The sequence below is a fragment of the Oryctolagus cuniculus genome, chromosome 6 (genome assembly GCF_051225735.1).
Source record: "Oryctolagus cuniculus isolate XC-2025 breed Fujian yellow rabbit chromosome 6, ASM5122573v1, whole genome shotgun sequence".
NCBI lineage: Eukaryota > Metazoa > Chordata > Mammalia > Lagomorpha > Leporidae > Oryctolagus > Oryctolagus cuniculus.
The window spans coordinates 138,434,344-138,453,873 of NC_142872.1; the positions used below are offsets into that span (position 1 = coordinate 138,434,344).

The following is a 19,530-nucleotide window of genomic DNA, read 5'->3' on the forward strand; positions in this document are numbered from 1 at the left end:
GAAAGATCCCAGAACTCAGGTGAGGAATTATGAGGAGAAATATCCAGTCTTGGGCTTAGCTTAAGCTTCAGGGGATTTAGAACCGCAGCCTAATTATGGTGTACCTTTACTCACTAATTCTGTGTGGTTCAGTCTAACTCAACAGATTTGTGTTTTGGTATTCTTTATATATATATATATATATATATATTTTTTTTTTTTTTTTTTTTTGACAGGCAGAGTGGACAGTGAGAGAGAGAGAGAGAAAGGTCTTCCTTTGCCGTTGGTTCACCCTCCAGTGGCCGCCGCGGCCGGCACACTGCAGCCAGCGCACCGCGCTGATCCGCGATCGCAGGAGCCAGGTGCTACTCCTGGTCTCCCATGGGGTGCAGGGCCCAAGCACTTGGGCCATCCTCCACTGCACTCCCTGGCCACAGCAGAGAGCTGGCCTGGATGAGGGGCAACCGGGACAGAATCCGGCGCCCCGACTGGGACTAGAACACTGTGTGCTGGAGCCGCAAAGCAGAGGATTAGCCTAGTGAGCCACGGCGCCGGCCATATATATATATTCTTATATATATATATATATATATGTATTTTGAGGATATTGGCATGAATGATTTATTGTTTTAGTATTAATGTAAAATGATGAAATTTTCTGTTACAAAGGACAGGGAAGCAGCAGCCTACTCTCCTCGCATACAGTTCCTCCTTGGAAACTCCATAGATCTGACCTGCTGGTTTTATAGTGTAGGGTCATCAGACTTTGAAGCTTTAGAGTTGTAAACATGTAACTGAAATTAACTGAAAGTCCTCATACGAGGCACCAAAGAAACAAGTGCATTAGTTTGTCATTAGTTTGTCTCTCAAGATAGCAGAAATTTTAATTATTTTTTACTTTACTGTACAGTTTTGAACAGTAAAGTACAAAACTTTACTGTACAGAATAAATTCTGTTTACTCTTTGTAATGTCTTTCACAGATTGCCTGGAATGTGTGCTGCATTCTAGATATGCTTATCAATAACAACATGGCATATTATATTTTCTAGGCTTTCTGAAAGGAACTCTGTAATTAGGATTTTTAATTTCCCAATAAGTGTAAAAGAAATGGCTATGCTTAGATTTCTTGTCTCATTACCTTAATAGCATTTGAATTAGTAGCATTCCTTAATACCACTTGAATCTTATGACTTCTTAGTTACTACTATGTACTCTACTTTCTGTAAAAAGAGAATCACTAGGTTGACTCAAGCTTTTGTATAAATACTTTTCCTGTTTGTCTGCAAAACCAGCAACACATTATGAAGATATGTTTGAGGTCTGACTGAAATATAAACTACATGGTGGTATGAATATAGACTACATGGCAGGGAACATTTTAGTATAAAGCAAGGCCTTCTGAAGACAGAGTTTAAATATGAGCGCTAAGTCAATGGTCACAAGAAAATATGCTCTTAGGCATAGGCATTGATTTGTAATCAAACTATTCCTTATGTGGGATACTCTACAGAGCCTTCTCCAGAATCCATTGTGGCAGGAATTTATTTATAACATTGTTCATGACTGTCTAGACTAGTATGCAGGAGGCCAACTGGACAGACAATATGAATGCCTGGAAAATAGCAGGTGCTCAATAGAATTAGTTACTCTTATAATTAATTACTTTTGACATAACACTCTACCCCCATATAAAAATAAGAATTATTTTGTTTTATCTCAACAATATTTTAATTTTTACCATAAAATACATTATAAATAAATGTTATATTCATGAACAAAATTCTAAAAGGCATTTAGTTGACAGAAATAATTTACTACTAGGCCTTTGTTTCATGAATATTTCATCTAACATTTTAATTATTTCACATATTATGTAACATCTAATACTAAATGTCTGAGCGTATTAGACTAGATTATCTCTATACATATTCAAAAAGAAATGGGATTTCAGACTTGTTTGATATTTCAAAAAAATGTAAACCTGAAGGATATTTATGATAAAGATTTTAGTTTAAGACTAGTCAGCCGGCGCCATGGCTCAATAGGCTAATCCTCCGCCTTGTGGCGCCAGCACACTGGGTCTAGCCCCGATCGGGGCGCCAGATTCTGTCCCGGTTGCCCCTCTTCCAGGCCAGCTCTCTGCTATGGCCCGGGAGTGCAGTGGAGGATGGCCCAAGTGCTTGGGCCCTGCACCCTCATGGGAAACCAGGAGAGGCACCTGGCTCCTGGCTTCGGATCAGTGCGATGCACCGGCCGCCATGCACCAGCCGCGGCGGCCATTGGAGGGCAAACCAATGGCAAAAGGAAGACTTTTCTCTCTGTCTCTCTCTCTCTCTCACTGTCCACTCTGCCTGTCAAAAAAAAAAAAATAGGCCATATGAGGTTGCTAATTTGAGATTAGAGTTTAATAGCTAAATTAATAATATAAATTTCATTTTTTTGGTTGTTTAAAAATTTTCTTTTTATCTTAGAGAGTAACAAGCTTCTACTTAAAAATGCTTTTATCATTCCACATGCAGATGGAGGCCTAACAGAATGGTGCTAGATGATATTGGATGTCTAATTCTAACATATTCATCTTTACGCACTTTACAGAGGACATCAGTGATGAAGTTACTTACATCTTTTTTCTTTCTTCTGTATTTATTTTTTTTAATAATCCAGGAATTACATTAGCATGAGTGAAACAAATGTATTGAAAATAATGTTGTAGGTTTTCAATATAACTGAATTAGCACAGACTAAGGAAATCTATTAAGGACTTTGGATTCTGCTCAAAGTTGTATTTCAGTTTTCAGATAAACCACTGTATTGCTGTTGTTTGCTGTTTGTTTGTGTGTGGGTTTCTGATATTTTTAATAGGAACTTCAGGAAGGTCTTCCTTTAATTTTCAGTCTTAGTATGGAATAAGACTTCAGAAATACATGGAGAATCCTCAATATCTCTACTTATTCTTTGTACCATGTATCATTTGTAAATCATTTAACAAATTTACATGGTTGAATATGTCCTCCAAAATTCCTGTTTTGGATATTTAACCCCCCATGTAAGAGTGTTGACAGGTAGAACTTTAAAGAGATGATTAGATAATGAGGGATCCTCCCTTATAAATGGATCAATGCTGGTATCTTTGGAGTGAAACAGTTATTCTCAGGGTTAATGGATTCTTGGGAAATAAAAAAGATGAGTTTGTTGGGTCCCTTTATATTCAACACTGTGTCTCTTGTGTCTCTTGCCTTTCATTCTTCCACCATAGGATAACAAAGCAAGAAAGCTTTTACTAGGCCCACCACTGTGGCACAGCAGGTTAAGCTACCACTTGCAATGCCAGCAGCCTATACTGGAGTCTGGATCATGTCTTAGCTACTTTGCTTCCATTTCATCTTCCTGATTATGTGCCTGATAAGATAGCAAAAGATAGCTCAAATACTTTGGCCCCTACCACCCATATGGGAGACCAGCATGGAATTCCTGGCTCCTGACTTCAGCCTGGCTCAAACCTGGATGTTGCAGCCATTTGGCGAGTGAACCAGTAGATAGAAAATCAATCAATCTCTCTCTCTTCTCTCTCCTCTCTCTCTCTCTCTCTCTCTCTCTCTGTGTGTGTGTGTGTGTGTATGTGTGTTTGTGTGCGTATGTGTGTTTGTCTCCCTTTCTGTAAATCTGCCTTTCAAATATTTTTTAAAAACAAAAGCCCTTACCAGATGCATTTCCCTCAAACATGAACTTTCCAGCCACCAGAACTGTAAGATATAAACCTCTGTTCTTTATAGGTCACTCAATCTTGTGTTACAGTAGCACAAAACAGACTAAGAAATCAACTGAGATATTCCAGTTCATATATAAAAACATAAATGCAAGGACCTTTGCAGAATTAACCAGCTGATTTATAGGGCAGTGATGAAGATCACGGATCAAAAACAATATTGCTGTGTAAGTATAGCTTTCAATAAGTGAATGAACCTGGTGTCTTGCTTTCCCCATGTGCCATGAAAATATTATTTGTTCCTACTTCATGGAGTTATGGTGAAAGTATAAAATGTATTTTTTGAAAGCTATCTTCAATACAGGTAATTGAAGATACAGTGTATCTTCAATACACTATGCCTTTGCCTTGCTGAATTACTTGTAATTTTATCAGTATTTCCTGTCCACTCTTGCTCCTACAGCTTTACATATGTTGAATCTTGGATTTGAACACACCATCCCTTCATACTGTGGTAGACTTATTCATGCTTTTAAGATTCAGTTCAGATCAGGAAGCTTTCCATGATCTCTCTTTATAATTAAACCAGATGTACCTCCATGCTGAGTTCACAGTACTCTGTATTTATTGCTATCAATGGACCTTACCTGTGTATATCTCAACAGACTGTAAACTCTCCAACGGCAAGGACCATGTTGAATTCACATTTTTAATCCCTAATACTTAGTGCTAGACCAGGCATGTACTTTTGAATGCCTGCCAAAAAGGAATGAATAAATGATATTAGCACTTTGGAATAACCGGCAAGCTAGTGGCTATTTAATATCCCAAATGTGCTTATTCTTGGGTTTTTATATTATAACTGCCTATCAATGATATTTTCACTGTATGCTATAAAAGTAGAAAAGGTCAAGACAATTATATTGGTACTGTGCCCAGTACTCTCATGTTTACTTATTTACCTTTCAAAGCCCTGAGACCCCATATGTACCTGGGGTTTTACAGAATCAGAAAAATCACTTCCAAGGATATATGGTTGCAATTTTAGATATGGATAGTGATTTCATCCTGGGTGCTCTGGGGAATCAAGGGCAGGGCAAATAGGAATGCTTTTTCTATTCAGGAAACAAATGATTGGGTATCCAACGTAAGTGAAAGGACTGATCAGTAAGAAAGATGGGGAAAAAATATTCTAAGCTAAGAGAACAGCAAAAGCAGAATCCTTGTTGCGGAAGTGTGATCAGTTCTTTGAAGATAAATCAAGGAGGTCTGTGTCACTCAGAATGCAAAGTAAAGAGCTCAGTATATATAAGTAGATGAGGCAGAACTTCCTATTACGAGATCATTGGCATTTATTCTGATTTATGAAGGAATTGGTAGATTTTGAACAAATACATGATACAATTTGATGCATACTTTAAAGACCATTGTGTCCAGAAAAGACTGTAGTGAGAACAAAAGGACAGAAAGTACTTGGGAGAGAGGAGAGGAGGCAAGAGAGGCTGGTGCTCTGAATGAAGGTAGAACTGTGTCAGTAGATAAAAATAGGTCAATGCAACACAAGCAGATGAAATAAATCAAGTAATGAATTTTAAGGGGAAATGTGGAATCTGTTACTCTGTGAGTTCTGTTACCTTTCCTGCTATTGAGTCAAATTGTGGGATAAGAGAGATATGTGACTTCTACTTTATTCTGATAAATCTGTAAATAATAAATTAAGAGTTTCTGAAGATATCTATCAAAGTATGAAAAATAAAAATTATTTTCTAAACTTTTTTTTATAAAATCATACAGTTAACTGTAGGTTCAGATATGCTGTTCTGCTATCATTTAATATATGTGACACTCTCATGAGATAAAACCACAGTTTCTCATCACTGAGCAGGACTTTCTACAGGATGCAATCATTTTGGATCTACTTCTGACAAATATAATCTCCCAGTGTCCAACTTAAGCTCCTTAAAACATTTTCCTTAGATTTGAAATGTACACTTAATCCCAAATAATGATAAACATCTATCTTCTAAAACAGATACCCTTTGTAAATTTATATGGTCCACTTCAAGTTAGCAAATATTTACCAAAGGCCTATTTGTATAAATTAATGTGTTAAATGCTAAACAAGAATATGCTGTCCATTATTTCATGGAGCTTATGCTCTCTTTGTGTAAGTCCAAATCAATATTTAAAGAAAAAAATAAAATATGACTGTGTTCTGAGAATTTGTGGTCAAATGGGTATTTATATTCATATTAAAAATAAGCAAAAGTCCTATTTTGGCATTTTACAATTTGCCTTAATATCCATTACTTAATTTATTTTACTTAATTGCATTGCATTGATTTATTTCATCTAATGGCACAGTTCTATCCTCATTTAGACAGCATCAGTCATTTCTTATCTTTTATCCTCTCTCTCAACTAGTTTCTACCCATCAATTATTCTCCCTGCAGCATTTTATAAACACAACAGAGTGATCTTTAAAGAAAACATCAGATTATAGCGTGTATTTACTCAAAATCCATCAATGGTTTCCTGAATCAGAATAAATGTCAAACACCTTATAATAGGAAGTTTTACTTCATCTGCTTATGTATATCCTGACTTGTTTACTATTCTAGTATCTTACTTCCTACTTATATACTCTAAATTAAAGCCTAGCAATCAGTCAAAATGTTCTGCTCAAGTTCTGACTTTAGTCAAGATTCTCACTATAGGCTAAGACCTGTAATGAGCATATTGCTTTAGATACCTGGGAATATAAACGCTTTTTCAAAACCATTTCTTTCTTAAATTCAATATAAAAACCCTTGATAAAGAATCTGAATTGCCTGTACCACACTTAAAGATTATACATTAAATGATTAATTTTTGTTTTAAATACAGAAATAGATTCAAACATTTCTTGATTCTAATAATAAAAACTCAGCAAAAAAATATTTATTTTTACCATGACAACTTGGCAGGGCTCTATTCCATCCAGGCCTTCCATCATCTCCCATGATACAGGTGAGTGTTGAATAACCTTGGAGAACATAACCAGCATCACAGTAATAGGTGACCGTTGACCCTAATTTATAGTCCATTCCCAGTCTGGTGCCATTCATTATATTGCCTGGATCAAAGCAGGACTCTCGGAGTTTTGCTGTAAAATGGTAGCACACATTATTTTAAAATATGACCTTAAAACGTAACATATGTTATCTAAAATAATATTATCTACAAAATCTTCAGGAGTTGTTCCTCTAAGTTTATTCCTCTAAGCTGGAAGATAAAGCAACAGTCTCCTTTCTGTTTGAGTTCTACAAGTTCAAAGAAATCCTGAGTATATCTGACATTTTATTAAATTATATCGATCAGTAAGAGAATAAAATTCCTTATAGGTATTCTCATTAAAATTAGTATTTAGTGAATCCAATCAAACACAGGGTTGGGTGTTTTGCCTAGTGGTTAAATGCTGCTTGTGATGCCCTTATCCAATAAAAAGAGCCTAGGTTTGAGTCCTGTCTCCACTTTCATTCCAACTTCCTGCTAACATGCACCCTGGAAGACAGCAGGCAATGACTCAAGTAGTTCAGTCCGTGGCATTTACATGAATTGAGTTCAAGGCTTCAGGCTTCAAGGTTTGGCCCTGCCTGGATTATATCTGTCAGTTTATTTTTGGGGTACAAATTTATGTCTGGATTTCTGTGATTACTACAAAAATTTTTAGTGCCATTTTACTTTTTTAGTTTTTTTTTTTTTAAGATTTATTTATTTATTTGAAAGTCAGTTACACAGAAAGAGGAGAGGCAGAGAGAGAGAGAGAGAGAGAGAGAGAGAGAGAGAGAGAGAGAGGTCTTCCATCATGGTTCACTCCCCAATTTGTCATAAGGGCTGGAGCTGTGCTAATCTGAAGCCAGGAGCTAGGAGCTTCTTCTGGGTCTCCCATGTGGGTGTAGGGGCCCAAGAACTTGGGCCATCTTCTACTGCTTATTCAGGCCATAGCAGAGAGCTGGATTGGAAGTAGAGCAGCCGAGTCTTGAACTGGTGCCCATATGGGATGCTGGCGCTTCAGGCCAGGGCGATAACCTACTGTGCCATAGCACCGCCCCCGGCATTTTTAGTTTCAAGAAATTGGATATTTAAAGAGGAAGAGTTTATTGGAATAAAGATAGGAAATTGGGTGAATTATTAGAAAATATAGACAATGGATATCCTGAAGTAGGCAACAGAATTTTCCTTAAGACAGGAGGTTTTGAAGACTTGCCTAGAGAATTAAGTAGTTTGGATTTGAGGAGTATCACTGAAAAGAAATACTGTTGAAGTATAAACATAAGGTCTCATGTTTGGGAAGGAGTAATGAACCATAATTATTAAGTAGGAAATGTTGAGGGAATGAGGAGAGAAAGGAGGTGAGAGAGCAGGGAAATGATGCATATGGTAGAATGATTATGTATTTTGTTTTGCCTGAACTCTTATGTGTACTTTTTGCTTTAATTTTTGTGTTAATAATAATTTATGCAGCTTTATGCAATTCATTTCACAATTTTACCATTGTAAAATAAAGTAATACTATTATGTTGTTAGTATAATATTTTGTTGCATTTAAAATGTGTCTTCTCATAGGGAGGATCTCTTTTTTGAGAAGGGCTAACCATCACAACTAAAATAGAGTAGGTACATATGAAATAATTATCGTCTTAAAATCACATTTATGGTCCTTTTCTTATGCTGCCATAAATCTTAAATTTTTGGAAATAATGAGACATATAAACTTGTCAAGCTGGGAAATAATAATGAATACACATTTAGCTGATGTTGCAAATAGGTTTTACATCAAGAATCTAATTACACTGATTTAGTGTTGGCTACCTGGAATGTTACATGGAGGAAGGAGAATGAGGTTGTACCTAGTTTCTATGAGAAAATATGCTGTAATCCTTTAGTACCATCTGCCTTGGCCATGGCCTTGAGATACTTTTGCTGTATCTTTTATCCTGGTGATCTCTGAAAATACTAACTCACAGTAAAAACTGGCTCTAATTCTATAGACTTATCAATAGTTTCATTTCTATCTTTCCTTTTTAAACTGGTTATATTTATAAGCCTATCAACTTGCTGATATAAGTAGGTATTCCTAAACTAAGTTCTCACTTATAAAACATGTGATAAGAATATATCTTCAAGATTTCTTAAATTTTGAAGACACTACTATTACTATAATTATAAATTGATTTAAAAATAAAAATCCTTAAACATTCCAAAACTAATCAATTAAAAATTATTGAATTCTTAGTCTGTGTGGGCACTATTCTAGGCATTCAAAATATAGTGATGACTAAACTGAAAATATCTTTGCTCTTAAGGATCTTGTATTTTATTATTTGTGTAAAGGGTTAGTGGGGTATGGGAAGGGGATTTTCTATAATTGATGAGGAATGTATTAAGGTTCTATAACATATTGTATCAGATTATGAACTCCGGAGCCTGCTCTGGATCAAAGTTCAGTTCTGCCATTTGATTTTGGGCAAATCCCTTAGTCTTGTTATGCCAAAAATTCTTTACTTATAGAAGTAAATGTTTTCTTTTGTAAAATACTTAAATGTTCCTGAACAATAAAAGTTTAAAAAAAAAAAAACTCTAGCACTATCCCCAACCAATAACAGCCATCATACTTAAAAATTAAGCATTTGATATGTTAATTTCAAAATCAGGAATGACACATGGATGATAGCTGTCACTGTTTCTCTTTAACATGGTTCTTAATTCCCTAGTCAGAGCTTTAAATAAATAAGAAAAAAGAAATTTTGTACAGGTTAGAAAGAAACAGATGCATAAGTGTTTACACAGAAAATCCAAAAAGGCTACGGAAAAATTATGATAGCTATTCAGAGATTTAAGTTTGCTAAATATGAAGAAATGACAGAAATTTACTGTGGTTTTACTACTAGAAATAACAAGCAAAACTAGTAATAAAGATAACACTTAATAACAATGCAAAGTATAAAATATTTAAGAATAAAATGAGAAAAATTTTATGAAGAAAATTATAAGCCATTACTGAAAGACATGAAATAAAAAATAAGTGAGGAATATGACATATTAACAGATAAGATTAAACATCATAAATACTTCATTTTACTCCCAAAGAATTTATAAACTCAGTATAGTCATAATCACATCCACTGGGGTGGGGGATAATCTGGCCTCAGAATCAGCCCTTAAGGCATTCAGATCTGGCTAAAAAGCCCATGAGAGTTTCTCAGGCTTGGAAAGCCAAGACACTGTGCCAAGAAATATGACCTAAATGAAAGATCTCTGTGAGTGAGATCCCAGCAGAAAGAATAGGCCATCAAAGAAAGAGGTACCTTTCTCTGAAGGGAGGAGAGAACTTCCACTTTAACTATGGCCTTGACTAAGTAAGATCAAGAGGCTTCCATAGCCTTGGCAGCTCATGACAAGAGCCTCGGGTGATTACTAATATCATAAATAAGAGTGTCAATTGTTAAACCAAGAACGGGAGTCACTGTGCACCTACTCCCCATGTAGGATCTCTGTCCTTTATGTATTGTACTATGTCAATTAACGGTAAAACCACTACCTAAACAGTATTCTTTATTTTGTGTGTCTGTGTGATTGCAGTCTTTTGAAATCTTTACTTAGTATATACTAAGTTGATCTTCCTTGTATAAATATAATTGAAATGAATCTTGATGAAGAATGGGATGGGAGAGGGAGAGAGAGTGGGAGATGGGATGGTTGCGGGTGGGAGGGAGGTTCTGGGGGGAAAAGCTGCTATAATCCTAAAGTTGTATTTTGGAAATTTATATTTATTAAATAAAAGTTGAAAATATATCTCAAAAATTAAATCTAAAGTTTAAATAAAGGACAGACATTTTGGCCTAGTGATGTAGACATTGGTTAAGACAATTGCACACCATATCGCAGTGCCTGGGTTCAATACCTAGCTCCACCTCTTGACTTCAGCTTCCTGCTAATGCAGATTCTAGGAGGCAGTGGTGATGACCCTTACTGAGTTCTCCACTCCTAACTTAGTCCTACCCTGACTGTTGCAAGTATTTAGGAAGTTAACCAGTGGATGGGCACTCTACCTGTTGTCTGTCAAATGAGTAGATAAAATATTTAATAGTAAAAGAATGTATAAGGATATGATTATTGCCTTAAAAAATACACATACGCAAAGCAGGGAGAATATGCCCAAGTTAACTGTAATTAGGGAAAGGATAATAATAATGACACTTAAAGGGTTGGACATTTTATCCTTTAGGTTAAGACGCTGGTTAAAAAGCCTACATTCCATAGGGTGAGCTTGAATTCTATTCCCGGCCTTCCTGATTCCAGCTTCCCACTTAGGCAGACCTGGGAAGTAGCAGTGATGGCTTAAGGGTTTCTGCCACTCATGTAGGAGACCTGGCTTGATTTCCTGGTTTCTGGCTTCAGCCCTGGCCCAGCACTCCAGATGTAGGAGGCATTTGGGGACTGAAATGACAGATAGGGTTCTTTATTCATCTATCTGTTTGTCTATCTATCTGCCTATCTATCGTGTATCTAGTCTATCTCTGTCTCTCTGCCTCATAAATAAAAATGGTAAGAAATATTTAATTCAAGATTAACAAGTTACAATTTCAGAAAATATACTGGTTTTTAAGAACAGTAGAATATCTGAAACTGTTAACCTCCCCTGATATCTAGATTAAAATCAGAGAATAACTTGGTAATATGGAGTTATATTGCAGATTCAGAGACTTTGACCCAGAAATCCCTCTCTCATTTAGTTACATAGAAGTCCTGAATAGTTTCTCACAGATATGTTCAGGAAGACACGTAAGAGAATATTCATTTTCTCATAACCCATTTCTGTAGTGAAAAATAAGAACAACCCAGGTGTTTATCAGTAGAAAAATTTATATATTAATTCTAATACAGTCATATAATGGATAATCATAAGAAATTGATAAATGAAGACTACAAGTCTTTAACATCTCTAAAATGATGTAAAGGGAAAAACAACTGTCAGAAGGAAGTATATGCTAAAAATATAGAATATAAGGACGGTGCTGCGGCTCACTAGGCTAATCCTCCGCCTGCAGCGCCAGCACCCCAGGTTCTAGTCCCGCTTGTGGTGCCAGTTCTGTCCTGGTTGCTCCTCTTCCAGTCCAGCTCTCTGCTGTGGCCCGGGAACACAGTGGAGGATGGCCCAAGTGCTTGGGCCCTGCACCCGCATGGGAGACCAGGAAGAAGCACCTGGCTCCTGGCTTTGGATTGGCGCACTGCGCCGGCTGTAGCAGCCATTTGGGAAGTGAACCAGCAGAGGGAGGACCTTTCTCTCTGTCTTTCTCTCTCACTGCCTAACTCTGCCTGTCAAAAAAATATACATATAGAATATAAAATTGCATTAAAATAGAATGAAGGGTATGTACACATATGATCTATAACAGCATGTATAAACATACATTCACGGAAAAGATAAGCACCAAATTCATATAGAATTTGCTCATATAGAAAGCAAGGATGTCTTAAAATGAATTTAAATACTCCTTAACCTTTGCTTAGATAGCCTGTTTACGGTGGAGAAGTTACTCCCATGTAGAGAGTGGTAGAGTGCTCAACTCTCCTTAAGACCACTGGCTCCCAAACCCACAATTCCAAGGTGTAAATTTCTCTAATATGCTCTGACATGGAATAGCTATAGCATTTGTCAACAAGCAACAAACATTTGTAAACCCAAAAAGCAGCTGGTACTTCAAATCCTCACTGTCCACACCAGGCAGGCTGTGTATCTTCCACTGACAAAGCCATCTTCTTGCTTTGCCCTGGAAAATCTTTGCCATGACTGTCTCCAGCAGATTCTTGACACTAGCATTTATTTTCAAGTGATGACAGAGATATTGGACAATGCTAAGCAGTGGCATCTTGCAGACCTGTGAGTTTTTCCTTTCCCTGAAATAATTTTCCTTAACTGCTGTCACATGTTGTGGAATTTATCCTTTTTGTGATGGCCCTAATGTGACAAACTATGTTATCAAGGCAAATCAAAAGGCAGTTTCAACTGCATATGTAATACTTAATTTCTTAAAACAAGAGTAAAGAGATCTGAAGCAAATATGTCACAATGTTAAAATAGTTCAAGCTGAATAGTAGACATTTTCATGTATGTTTTACTATTGTATATAATTGTGTTACTGAAAATATTTTGTTCTCCCTACTCTGAATATTGACACATTTAATTATTTGAAAACATTTTCTGTAACATAATTATTCTATATCTGAGAGCATAGTCCCTGAACAAAAGTATATGATGCTAAAATTGAATATTCATATTTACCTTTGTATTCCAAATGAAATCCAGTGTAACTAACAGATCCATCACTCCGAAAAGCCAAATGCATGGTATTTGAACTGCTTTCTATTCTCTCTGGTAACTTGCTGTCTTGAAAGCTTCCAATCAGTGGACTATTACTATCTGGTCCATCATATATATACAGGAAGTCATAATTTGGTTCTATACTAAAACTAAAAAAAAAGGAACAAGGAGAAGGAAGTACCATGATTATTACTAGGATATTAATTATAATAATCACATAATTATTTACTGTTTTCAATTAACAGACCATATCAAAGTAAACTAATACGAAAGTTTGCTAGGCAAAAACACACCGCATGTGAATATCAAATCAGAAATGGAAAAGAACAAAAAAATGATATTTTAAAATCGCTGTAAATTGATAATTTATCAAGAAGGATTATACAGGTTAAGTTCAAATCTTGTTTCTCCCATTTTTAGCTATATATCTTTAAATAAATTAATTTATATTATCAGTAAAGTATAGAGGGTATTTATTTATTAAATCACACATATTACATCATGCAAATACAATCTCCTTTTTAAATTAACGATAGTATTTGCCTTGAACTTAAAATGTTATGAGAATTTTTGTTGCTTCAAAATTCAACTCTACTTCAGATTCAAACAAAAGTATAAATACAAACTTTTCCTTTAAATTACTCAATATGGAGCCAGTGTTGTGGCACACAGGCTAAGCCAATTGCCTGCAATTCCAGCATCCCACATTAGTACCAGTAAAAGTCTTGGCTGCTCCACTCTGATCCAGCTCCCTGCTAATGTACCTGGGAATGCAGCAGGAGATGGACAAAGTGCTTGGGCCCCTGCCAGCCACACAAGACCTTGATAGAGTTCCTGGGCCTTGGCTTCAGCCTGGCCCAGCCATGAATCACAGCATTTGGTGAGTAAATGAGCAGATGGAAGATTCTCTCCCTCTCTCTTCCTATCTCCTTCCCTTACACCCCTGCCCCTTAACTCTGCCTGTCAGATAAATAAATCTTTAAAAAATAAAAAATAAAACACTACATATTTTATGAAGTATTCTTTTTCCTGAAAGCAAATCCATTTTCTCTTAGAACTTAATGTAGAACATTTCAGACCATTTTAGCATCATATTAGGTAATGTGGTAGAGGAAACTTTAGCATGGAAATGATTCAAAACAATATTTTAAATATTATAAAATTTGAATAATAAAGTTTACATAACATTCAAAAGCATGAGATTTGCCTCACAATGATCTTAGAAACCCATATTAAAAAGACAGGAGATATCAATTGCTGTTTCTACTTCTTAATTTATACTATGGCAGAGAAACACAATGGAATGGTAGACTCGCATGGGTCAAAAAAGTCAAGTTCACAATATAAAATGAAACCAGTAAAGCCTGACATTTTTTAAACATCATTGACAAAATTATTTTGTCAGGTTTATTATGTTTGCAGTGATTAAAATTGTGAGGTGAAAAACAATATTTCTAAGTCTACATAACTTAACAGTATTTAAAATTCCACAACAATTCTTATTCTTAATGTATAGATGAACTAGGGAATGAGATATTTTTGTGCATAAATGGTGATGAAGAAATTGAAATAATGCAGATATTCACATTTTGGCTTTAACATGAGAATACTGGGGATCAATCATATTATTATATTTTGCTTTAATTTATTCAGTAGTTTCACAAGTCTAATAAAGTCATTAACCTTAAAATGTTTCAGATCTGCTGCCTAAATTTTGGTATTTGTTGCAATAATATGTCAAAAATTAGAAGGCTAGGTCTGATTTTATTACTTTTTCTGGGACAAAACACAAGCTTCTGAGTTTCATTTCTTTCAACATTAAGATTTGATGATAATTATAACTTCCTTGCCTATCTCACTGTTGGAAATATCACTGGAAACCAGTGCTTTAGAAATGATATCATTGTATTTATCACAATCAGAAGGCTAAAATCCTACATAAAAGTGAAATGCGGACAGGCATTGTGGCACAGAGGCACTTGGAATGCTCTTTTGAATCCTGGCTGCTGATTCCAATTCATCTCCTTGGTAATATGCACCTTGGAAGGCAGCAGATGAGAGATCAACTACTTGAGTTCCTGCCACCTCTGTGGGAAGCCTGGATGGAATTCCTGGCTCCTGGGTTCAACCTGGTGCTGTCCTGGCTGTGGCAGCCATTTGGAGAGTGAATGTGCACTTAGAAGATGGATGTCACTTTCTCTCTCTCTCTCTTTCCCTCTCCTTCTCACCTCCTCTGTCTTTCAAATAATAAGTAAATAAACAAAGAAACAAACCGATAGGATTTTTTAAATTTTAATTTTTTGCATAATAAAAAGCTTAAAATATTGACTTTGAAAATGAAAATAAAGCAAAAATCTTTTTCCAGTACATTTTAGAATCTTAGTTGCAATGATTATTTTTCCACAAAAATTGGAAGGATTAAACTGTAATAGTACATTATTATTTACAAGGCACTTATATAAATATTAACTTGACTTGCAATATAATCCTCTGATATATAAAAAGATTAGGATTCACTTTCCTGATGAATATGTTAAGGCCTTGAAAAGTCAATGGTGTCCCTAAGGTCACAAAATAAATGAAAGAGATAGAAATTAAATTTTAAGTCATGTACTTCCCTACACTGAAGTCACTAGCTAAAATAATTTTAAAAGTAAACTAAGCTCTATATCAAACATCTTAATATTTCTATTGACTGCACTGTTATTCTTCAAGTGTGAAATGGTAATAATAACAGTATTTTACCTCAGGAAGTTGTCTCATGGGTCCTGGCATATAACTAACATTATCACAATTATTGCTTTTGTATTGCCCATTACCAATGCGTCACTATAAATCATACAAATAGAAATTCTGTATATTTATACACTTTCTAAACTTTCATGACTTCAAATGATGTTTTCTTTAAAAATCTATCTTCATCATGTTATAAAATTATTTATTTATTTAAGGGGCTGACACCATGGTGCAGCTGGTTAAACTGTCTCCTGCAGTAACAGCATCCCATATGAGCACCAGTTCGAATCCCAGCTGTTCCACTTCTGATCCTACTCTCTGCTATGGCCTGGGAAAGCAGTAGAAGATGGCCCAAGTTCTTGGGCTCCTGCACCCACGTGGGAGACCTGAAGAAAGCTCGTGGATCCTGGCTTCGGATCCTTGCAGCTCCAGGAGTTGTGGCCATTTGGAAAGTGAACCAGCGGATGGAGGACCTCTCTCTCTGCCTCTCCTTCACTTTGTACTCTGTTTTTCAAATAAATAAATAAATTTTTAAAAATATTATTTAAGCTTAACATCTTCCATAATCCTGAACAGCTTTAATAAATTGGTGGGAGAAGGAATTGTTGGGTGACCCTAGGTGGACATACTGATTACATTATTTTAGTAAAGATTAGAACATTTCTGTTTAGGAAATCTTTGAATCACTTTTCTTAACACCTCCACTGAAATCTTAAGGAAAGAAGGAAGATTTTGAGCTACTGGCTACTGACTTCATGTGAGGAAACTGGGTCATTCAAGAAAATAATTTACCCAGATAACATAGTGACAGAGGTACAACTCAAACCCAACAGCCTACTCCACAAACTCCAACTCTACTTCAGTTCCAAGCTAACCCACAATGTACCTTTGGAAATCTATAAAAATGGGAACACCCTCATGGAAAGTTCTATCATGAGACATGTTCTGTGCTGATAAACCCTAAAAGAAATGACCCATCAAATTCTTTTTTGCCAGTTTGACTTAATCAAACTTGCAGAAATGATAGTTAGAAATATGTGTCTTGCCAAGCCCAAGATGATGTAGCACATTTGGGTTTTCAGATGATTTTAAAAGGTTTTGGAGGCTGCACAATTTGGGAAGAAATTGATCTTTTAATCTGAATTTTAGCAAGAAAGTGAATTTTTTTTTAAAGCAGTGATAGTAAGTATAGGTGAAGGGAGAAAGTACATAAAGAGATCAAACTTTATAACAGTCCATAAACTACTTGACCTTTAACCTAATTCTCCTATACTAGGATCTAGTGAAGATGATCATTCACTACCCTCAGAACTGCTATACTATTATTCAAGGTCTTGTGAACTTGCAATTGCAAAGTGTTAGTAGTAAGATTATCAAAAGCAATACAAATGCCATGTATCTTTGTTTCCACATTGCCCTATTTACTTTAGCAAGGGCTAAAGCAAACCAACAAAAGCAATTTGTTTAAAAGGTGGAAATGTTAAAGAACTCACCTGATGAATGCCAAGGAGATCACATAGTCTGCATTGACGGTGATGGTCCAGTCACAGTCCCTGCTATGTGGATATGGATGAGGGAAATTTGGCGAAAGAATAAAGCCTGAAGATCCTGTTAAATTGCCTCCACAGGGTGCTTTAATTTAAACAAGCAAACAAAATCCCTTAAGAGATTAATAAAATTTATTAGCTATCAATATTTGCGAAAACATTTCTTTTTAAAGGCTTATGAGGTTTTGCACAGATCTGATTTTAATAGTACCGGATGCTCGGCTACTACATTGTCTTTCAAGAAAAATATTGAATACTTCCATGCATACTGGGATACAGTGAATTTATCTGTTTAACTGGCTTCAAAAGACAAGAAAAATTATGTATATACTCTTTTTTTACTTTTTAAAAAACTATTTGCTTCACATAATGAAAAACACTAGGATGATAGTTTCATAGCTAGTAGAAAAAAATGTGGTTATCAGAAAAGAACTGGAAACAAAACAAAACAAGATCAGTTTTAGTAGAAAAACAGGATATTTGACACTTGGCTCATTTCAAATCTTCCCTGGTATCTTTTAATGTCTTTAAGGAGGAAGCTTTGATAATCATTAATGAGTAAGAATGAATAACTATCTGAGAACCTAGAGTACTTTAAAACACTCTTAAATTGAATGTTAAGATATTCTTAAAATCTAGTTGCCTGACTTGTTGGTAAAAATAGGCAAGTACTACAGTTATTTTGAGCTCTGAGCAAGGAATTCTACATTTCAATGGAGAAGTTCAAAAAATTGCTTGTGAAATTTAAGGAATGGATTCTTTAGAGGATTATTAATGAGTCTGTTAAACAAAGCTTACATTCAGAAAATAATACATTATATAGAGTTGACAGCTTCAGAAAATGGAGAAATGAAGATATCCCTGATCATGGGGTAGAAGTGTGTGTGTGTATGTGTGTGTGTGTGTGTGTGTGAGAGAGAGAGAGAGAGAGAGAGAGACAGAAAGATTGGCATAGGGATTCTCATTCTGTCTTGATGTCATCCTCATATAATCAGCACATCAGCATTTTTCTCTTATCTAGGTTTTAAAATTAAAATTTTCTTAGATACATGTTATCTTTCAGCTATTAGGAATACAGTTTCTTTCAACAGCATAAAACTAGCTTTGGAAGAAATGTAATTTTGCTTCTGCCAATATTTAGCATCCATTCTTTATGTTAAGTTTAGATATGCAAAAGCATCCTTACAATTTGGTAAAGTTCACCAAGTAAATTTTAGATGTCCATTATCGCATTTTCCCATGCTCCTCCATTGTTCTTGTCTTAGCGCCTCAGTCACTTTCAGAAGACAATGTCACCTTCTGGACTGAGAATATTTAGCTTCTCGTAATCTATCACCCACTGCTGTCAAATTGCCTGCATATATTTATGACTTAACTATCATGAACTATCACAACTTTCTGCAGTACTCCCCTCTATTCTTAAATATTAATACTTTTGGAAGTAAAAATCTCATCTCATGGTCTCTTTCTATACCTACGTGCTGCATTTAACTATAGGCAGACTAAGATGATTAACAAAGCAAGTCACCAAAGGATACAAATAGTTGCTTATGTTATTCCTCAATGAAAAGCATCTAAATATTCAACAGGATAAAAAATATGTTTAGGTTTAGAATTATTTTATTTTAAATTATTTTTCTGCTTTCTTCACTGCATCCTTGTATACAATCCATCAAAAAGTCCTGCCAAGACTTTATCTATCTCAAAGAGAAAATTTTCCACCTGCCCTTCTTTCCTAGCCTATATCTAGACTTTACTGACTTTATCTCTCTCTAGAATTACTTTAATGCAATCTAGTTGTCTCTGACTTATCTTTCCAGTGAAAATATATAATTCATACTATGACTATGCAGAAAATTCTTAGTTGTTTTTGTTGCCTAAATTATAATGCCTAAATGTAGGCTTTCATGACCTGATTCTAATAATCCTTGTAATTTGTTACCCATCACTCTAGAAACAAATTATGCAACACATCCTCAAATTGCTTACAGTTCTTTACATTTCCATGACTTTATTCATACTTCTTTTTCCTGAAATGCCTTTTCCCCTTTTACATTTCTATAACTCTTATGTTTAAGATTTATCACTGCCTTCAGTAAGTTATCTTGAAAACCCCCAGCCTGGGCTTTGCTTTACCTTTCTGCAATGCTATCTGGTATCCTTAGCAACCCTGCCTATATTTATTTCACTTGT

The 19,530-nt window shown here is 35.4% G+C and overlaps 1 protein-coding gene across 3 annotated transcripts in view; it reads right to left on the reverse strand.

Moving 5' to 3' along the window:
• The window catches only part of CSMD3 (CUB and Sushi multiple domains 3), a 1,281,859-nt gene that overhangs the window by 265,940 nt on the left and 996,389 nt on the right, over positions 1-19,530 (reverse strand). For all 3 annotated transcript variants that reach the window (XM_051844770.3, XM_051844772.3, XM_051844771.3), the window contains 3 exons: positions 17,284-17,422; positions 13,016-13,203; positions 6,638-6,832 (listed from right to left, as the gene is read on the reverse strand). In XM_051844770.3, coding sequence (XP_051700730.2) covers positions 6,638-6,832; positions 13,016-13,203; positions 17,284-17,422 — 522 coding nt within the window. The remainder of the gene's footprint in view (positions 1-6,637; positions 6,833-13,015; positions 13,204-17,283; positions 17,423-19,530) is intronic.